The 7,643-nt window shown below is 38.1% G+C and overlaps 1 protein-coding gene across 1 annotated transcript; it reads left to right on the plus strand.

Moving 5' to 3' along the window:
- The first annotated feature begins 6,167 nt into the window (after positions 1 to 6,167).
- LOC104093259 (protein TIFY 10A) lies at positions 6,168 to 7,302 on the plus strand. The gene is made up of 2 exons (XM_009598988.4): positions 6,168 to 6,476; positions 6,564 to 7,302. Exons 1-2 carry the CDS (start codon positions 6,326 to 6,328, stop codon positions 7,028 to 7,030), a joined length of 618 nt encoding a protein of 205 aa, XP_009597283.1. The 5' UTR covers positions 6,168 to 6,325; the 3' UTR covers positions 7,031 to 7,302.
- The last annotated feature ends 341 nt before the right edge of the window (positions 7,303 to 7,643 follow it).

The following is a 7,643-nucleotide window of genomic DNA, read 5'->3' on the forward strand; positions in this document are numbered from 1 at the left end:
GAGCTCGGGCTTATGCATAATGTTCCTCAACGGGTAAGTAGTTACGACACATATGGGGTGACACTGGGATTACGGTTTTAGCTTCCTAGAGGCGCTTAGCAAAGCGACCGCCAGTTTTTCTAGGTGAGGGTGCCTACTTTCGGCCTCACCTAGGGTCTTGCTAACATAGTAAATTGGAAATTGCGTACATTGCTCTTCCCGGACCAGGACTCCACTTACCGCTATCTCTAAAATTGCCAAATACAAGTATAGTTGTTTGTCTGACTTCGGTGTGTGAAGCAGCGGTGGGCTCGATAAGTACCTTTTCAGTTCTTCCAGAGCTCGTTGACATTCCGGGGTCCATGAGAGTTTATTTTTTTCTTTCAATAGTCCGAAGAATCGGTGGTTCTTATCGGACGACCTCAAAATGAATCATCCCAGGGCGGCTATGCGTTCGGTCAGTCTTTGCACGACTTTCACGTTGACCACGACTATGATATCTTCGATGGATTTAATTTTGTCGGGGTAGATCTCGATTCCCCGATTGGATACCATGAATCTGAGTAATTTACCCGATCCAACTCCAAACGCACATTTTTCCTAGTTCAGCTTCATATTGTATTGCTTCAATATGCTGAAGGTTTCCTGCAAATGTTTTAAATGGTCTTATGCTCGCAGGGACTTAACCAACATGTCGTCAATGTAAACTTCCATTGATTTTCCTATTTGTTCCTCGAACATCCGGTTTACTAGGCGTTGATAAGTGGCACCGATATTTTTTTAATCTCAATAGCATCACGTTACAGCAGTACATGTCGTACTTTATGATGAAGGAGGTTTTTTCCTGATCACCCGGGTCCATCCGCATTTGGTTGTACCCGGAATAGGCATCGAGAAAATTGAGGATCTCGTGGCCGGACATGGCATCAATCATGCGATTGATGTTGGGCAGAGAAAAAGAGTCCTTGGGACACGCCTTGTTCAAATTCTTATAGTCTACACATATTCTTAATTTGTTCCCTTTTTTAGGGACTACCACTACATTTTCTAACCAATCCGGGTATTTAACTTCCCGAATGGACCCTATTTTAAGGAGCTTAGATACCTCATCCTTGATGAAAGCATGTTTGACCTCGGACTGGGGGCCTCCTCTTCTGTTTGACCGGCTGGAATCTCGGGAATCTCGGGTCCAGTTTAGCTTGTGAGTGGTTATCTCCGGTGGGATCCCTGTCATATCATGATGGGACCAAGCGAAACAATCTTCATTAGTTATAAGAAATTGAATGAGTTTTTTCCTGATCTCGGAGCTTAACCCCGTGCCCAGGTATACCTTTCGATCGGGCAAGTGTTCTCTCAATATGACTAGTTTCAGCTCCTCGACAATCGATTTAGTGGCGTCGGAATCATCGGGGGCTATAAAAGATGTGGGAACCTCGTATTCATCATCCTCGCCTTCCCCTCGTTATCCTTCGATGTTGAGATTGTAGATGCCAGTATTACCTCCTCGATCGCGAACATTTCCTTAGAGGCCGGTTGTTCACCATAGACTGTTTTGACTCCGCTAGGTATTGGGAATTTCAGTGCCCGGTACAGTATCGAGGGCACTGCCCTTATGTTGTAGATCCATGGACTTCCGAATAAAACGTTGTACCTCATAAAATTTAGTTTCCTGGATGGTCTCGATGGTGTTTACTGGTAACATTATCTCGTCCTCAGTGGTTTCACACGCCATGTTGAACCCATTTATAACTTGGACTGCAGGCACGATTTGGTCTTGTAGACTGAGTTGCACCATGACCCTTGATCGGATGATATTGGCGGAGCTACCCGGGCTAATTAACACACGTTTAACTAGGTATTTATTTATGAGTACAGCTATTACCAGTGCATCATTATGGGGCTGCACGATTCCTTCCACGTCCTCGTCATTGAAAGACAAGGTTCCTTCCGGTATGTAATCTCGAGTCCGTTTCTCCCTAGTGATGGATACTTTGGTGCGTTTCAACATCGACCCCTCTGATTTGAGGCAGTTCGGTGTCGCCTCGCATGCGGGCCACCGGTTCAGAAGCTTCTTCTTCTTCTTCTTTGGAATCTTCCCTCAACCGATGGAGTGAGTTCGATGGGAGCTCTCGGGCGCTGGTGCTTTTTTTTGGATTTGCGCATCAGCCACCAGCCTTCGAGTCCTTTTTCTCTTCTTCTCCTCACCCTGTCTTGGATCAGGGGACTCGGCGAGGCAATCCTCGTCACCGGATGGAGGCCTCATTGCGACATCCTTGGGAAAACCTACAAAGAAAAAACAAATGAGTAAGGGCACAACAACACGGAAGAAACCTAAGTGTTGTGCACTCAAGAAAGGAATCTCACCGTGAGAACGAGCCTTCTACCGGGCCTTCAAAAACTCGTTCCATGAGTGTTCGGAATACGATTTCTGCGACATAATTCCCTCGACCCACTCCTTGAGTCGAGGGATTGCATCTGGGACCCGGGGAACAACTGCATCGCCACCAAACACCGATAAGAAGTAAGGAAATGAGACTAAAAAATAAAATTTTGGGAAAAATGAAATTTTACTTACGTTTTGTGTTCCACTTATCGGGGAACGACATGTACTCGGCTGGGACAAATCGACCTAGCCAACCTCGATCCCGATCTTCATCGATGCTCGAGAACGGGGCTTTACTGGCCCGCTGCGCAAATTTAATCAGCCCCCGAAAGAATCAGGGATTATATATGCACATAATATGGTCAATGGTGAATGAGCATCCATCAATCTTGCTCACGAAAAACCGAAGAAGAATGACGATCCTCCAGAACGAGGGGTGGATCTTATTGAGGCACACCATATACCTTTTGCAGAACTGGATGATTACCGGGTCCAATGGGCCCGGCGTAAAGGAATAAGTCTAAACACTTAAGTATCCCTCGACGTGGGTAGTGATATCTTCATCGGGCCCTGGAACCACCACGTCTTTTCCAACCCATTGCAATCCTTTTTAACCATAGGAAGAATTTCTTGTGTGATCGAGCAGATGTACCTCGAATCCCTCTCGCACCAGCCGAGTATGGGTGAAGGTTTCTCAATCTTAAAATCGACAGTCACCGAACACCCTCCATGAATGAACGTGCTAAGAGGAGGTTCCGCCGCTGGTTCCTCACCGGCCGGTCGCGATGTAGAATTAGCTTCTTTTTGGGGAACTGTTTTTAAAGTTTTCGCCATTTTCTTTTTAAAAGAAGGGAAAGATATGAAAAGGAGGAAGTTGAAGAGATACACTTAATGGTGTGGAATGAAGACAAATGGAAATTCTTACAAAGATCTCAAGAAATCAGGATACAAATGCTAGAAAATGTAGAGATTTCCAATGAACAAGAGTAGAAAAGATTTGGATGTAAAGTTTGAATGAATGAAGAAGGGAGTATTTACCATTTTCAAATGACGATTCAAAGCCAGGAGTGGCCGACCAGCAACTGGCGAGTATTTAATGCCATTATGACGTGATTGACGAGACGTTACGCGTAGTACCGAAGTGAGAATCGGAAGCTCATATCGTTTCTCGTCGTTTACTCTCCGAAAAACGAGGAGACTATCTGTATATGGTCGAAATCGGGCTCAACTATTGCATGGCAGATCCCGCTCAGAACGCGAGGGGTTGAAGATCGACCTCGAGTTTCATCAAACTAGAACACGAAGTCAGAATGTCTGTCCTCTAGAACATGGAGTCCACGATCCTGGAATCGACCATGACCCCGAATAAGCTCGAGGAAACATATCAAGTATAACCAACAGAAGACCGAAATAACGGAAGGCCGAAATATCCGTAATTGGTCGAATATCACGGCGGGAATCTCGGCACGTATCAATAAGGAACCAACAAATCAGCAAATCAAGAGATTTTTACCTTTTATAGAATTGTATCTAAAGTAGGACTTCCCAACTATATAAAGGGGGTCTGATTACTTGTGAAACAGACTGTAACACGCTTCCCAAAGCAATATATTGTTATATTTAGCTCTTATCATTCTGTTGTCATTCTGTTATGATATCAATAAAAGCATTTTTTGCTCGAGGGCGGCTAACCTTCTAAGGATGAGATTGTTCAACTTGAGTGGTTTGCATTTGCTTTCCCATTGTTTACTTCAATTTCAATCTCGTTTATCATTTGTATCAAGTTAGATCACGTATGCTTAAAATCGCGTACAAATTTAATTGTTATCTGATTTTGAGGGTAAACACTAATATTATTTTTCCAAAAGTTGAAAACCTTGGTGAGTGGTTTAGTTGAATATTATTACAAATGGAGGTGTAGGTTCGATTCTACGTAGCATTAAATTTTTAACAAAAATGTTCTCTTTAAGATGCTCAAAAAATAAAATATTTAGGTTTAGTAGCTAACCTATAACCTTTACAAATCAAAATATAAGTTTGACCTATGGACCAAAAGTATTATTTGCCAAAAAGTGATGTCATAATTATATATTGCTTTATTTTTACAGAATATTAGTATAAATATTTAATAGCTTCCACCCATGTGCACATTCGCCCCGGGTAAAAACTATCGTATAAATTGGAATGAAAAAATTGTAGATAGCCAATATGGATCGTTATTAGGCATAATCGAAGTTATTAGGCATAATCGAAGCTCATAAATTTTTAAGTTTAGTTACTTCAAAATTACTTTTAAAATCACAAATTTGAAATTTCAAAATCTGAAGCTGGCCCTGCAGTCCTCACACGTATATTGAAGTTTGAACTACCAATTTTTAAAGTTTTAGACAAATATGTTGAAACTAGAGAAATTTATATATCCAGTAAATATATATAAAGGGCAAAAAAGGCAAAAGAAAAAGGCAAAAGAGGAAGAGAAAGTTAACGGCAAGATAAAAAGGCAAAACAGCGTAAATAAGCAGAGAATGAGGGATAGTTTGGTGGGTGTAAAACAACAGGCAAGTGCAACACCGCTTTCCTTAGATGAAACAACACGTGTTTGACATGCGCCTTCCTTTTTTATTACTTGTTTTGTTTAATCAATTTAATTTTGAATTCCTGTTCAAAAAAAGTTTGCCTCTGAAACAAAACAAACAAATAAATAAAATAGAGAAAAGTTTAAAAAAGAGAAAATAGAAGAAGTAAGTGGGGATTTTTTGTTTTTCTCAATTGGTGTCTGGTATTTATATTACAACAACAACATTAATAAATTCATTGTAATCTCACGAATGAAAAAAGGAATGCAATTAGTGACAGAGTCATATAACTCTAAGTTAACACCTCTTCACCGAAATATTATATTGTTTAGACAACTAAAAATTACTTTTTATTTATGTATATTATATATTAAATTTCTAGACTTTTTTTTATTTTTACTTCTTTAAATTTTTACACTTTTAAGTAAAAATTCTAATTTCGCTACTCATGCAACAAGATGAGTTCCTAAGGGTCACCCATTATAGTACTATCCTTGCCCAAACACACTTAACTTTCTGAGTTGTTATTGATGTTGATATATTGATGTTGGATGTTGAGAATAAAATATTTCTCAATAGAGATAGACTTCATACTAAAAACTTAACCAAAAGCTGTTATATGCTATAAATATATTATATTATGAATGTTCATTTAGTACTCCGTTGTAAATAAGCTTCCTAAAAAAATTTATTTATATGGAACTCCGCCGTAAATATGTTTATCAATTTAATACTCTATTAGAAATAAACCTCGTGAAGAAGATTATCCTGGATAAATATTATCCCGATAGAAGATTATCTATATTTGATACAATAAGCTTATTCTTTTGGTACTCCGTCATAAATAAATATTATCTCTCATAGAAGATTATTTATATTTTTTACAATAGCAGCTTACACGACAACTTCTTTTCTTCAATAAATAGAGGAAATTTCAGTTCATTATGTATATCAATTTGAAATTAAATAATATATTAGTTTCTATCTATATTTGTCTTTATTTTACTATTTTTATTTTATAACGTAATAAAAATATAAGAATAAAGATGAAAAAATAATTAAAAATAAAAAAAATCTAAAACTTTGTTGGTAGCAACTAGCAAGTGGAGAATAATTAACCTTTGGAAAGAGCAAAGAGCACGCCTTTAAATAAATACTAAAGTAATAATCCTAATTAAATATAGCTCAACACCTCCATATATTCCTCGTGCTTAACCCATCAACTACCCGACCCTACCACGTCTTGTTCCGTGTTTGATTTAAACAGTCATATATATACATGTGCTGTTACCCATATATTTCATTCAACTTTACTTAGAAGAAAGAAAAAGAAGAAGAAGAAGAAGAATCTTTAGTCTTTTCCTAAAAGAAGAGAAGTATTTTACAAATGGCATCATCGGAGATGGTGGATTCCGGTAGATTCGCCGCCGCCGTCGGTCAGAAATCACATTTCTCTCAGACATGTAATTTGTTGAGCCAATACTTGAAAGAGAAGAAAGGTTCCTTTGGAGATCTCAGCCTTGGTATTCACCGCGCTGGTAAGTTTTTTTGTATAATTTTGCCTTTTGGTTATAGATATTTTTGGAGTTATTTGAATGGTACTAACAAATCTACTTTTTCAACAGGCACTACTACTATGGATTTGTTGCCAATGATTGAGAAATCTGGTGAGTCAAACCCTCAGAAATCAATGTATCTGTTTCCTCAAACTGAAGCAAAATCTGAACCGGAGAAAGCGCAGATGACGATATTCTACGGCGGTCAAGTTATTGTGTTTAATGATTTTCCGGCAGATAAAGCTAAGGAAATCATGCTTATGGCTAGTTGTACCAAAGGAAACAACAACAGTACTACTCAGATTCAAAAAACAGCTGAATCTGCTTCAGATTTGGTGCCTCAGCCTATTATTTCTGGAGATTTACCAATTGCGAGACGAGCTTCACTTACTCGGTTTTTGGAGAAAAGAAAAGATAGGCTGACTGCAAAAGCACCTTACCAATTAAGCAACCCAAATAAACAGGTAGCAGTTTCTGAAAACAAGGCGTGGTTGGAATTGGGTGCTCAATTTCCAGTGAAAACTGAGCAATTCTAGTACTACTTGCTTTTGGCTTTCATTACTTGTTATTAGGCTAAATATACTACTGCTGCTGCTGCTACTACTACTACTACTACTTAATCCTTTATTGAAAAAACTTATTAGATCTGACTACTCTGGATTCATTACTAGTAATTGATTTTTGTATTGAAACCAGAGAGATGGTTATTCAGTGATCTTTTGTAGGTATTCAATTCGTCTAAGGCTTAAGTTTTTACTTCCTATTGTACTGCAAATGGAATGTTTATCACAAAAGCAATTTCTATGTTTATGTTGTATTATACCATTTACTTTTTCTCTATGTCCTCCTAATGTATTATTCTTTTTTTATGATTTTGTTGATTGGAGTTTCAATTTTATGTACCAAAAACATATTTACACAATGATGTTATTTATAGGTAAATATTGATAAATATTTCTGTAAGAATTAATTGATAGCTTGGTAAAATGGTAATTAATCTGCTATTGCTGATAGTGTAAATTTATTTTTAGATTTGTCAGGTATATAAACTTAAATCCAGGTTGATATTGGTACTTGAAACGAACGAACCACTTTGGCGGTGGTAAAAATAGTAGGACGAGCAAAAAGAACAGAAAATAAAAAAATAGA

This window comes from Nicotiana tomentosiformis, chromosome 7 (genome assembly GCF_000390325.3).
Source record: "Nicotiana tomentosiformis chromosome 7, ASM39032v3, whole genome shotgun sequence".
In the NCBI taxonomy this organism is placed as follows: domain Eukaryota; kingdom Viridiplantae; phylum Streptophyta; class Magnoliopsida; order Solanales; family Solanaceae; genus Nicotiana; species Nicotiana tomentosiformis.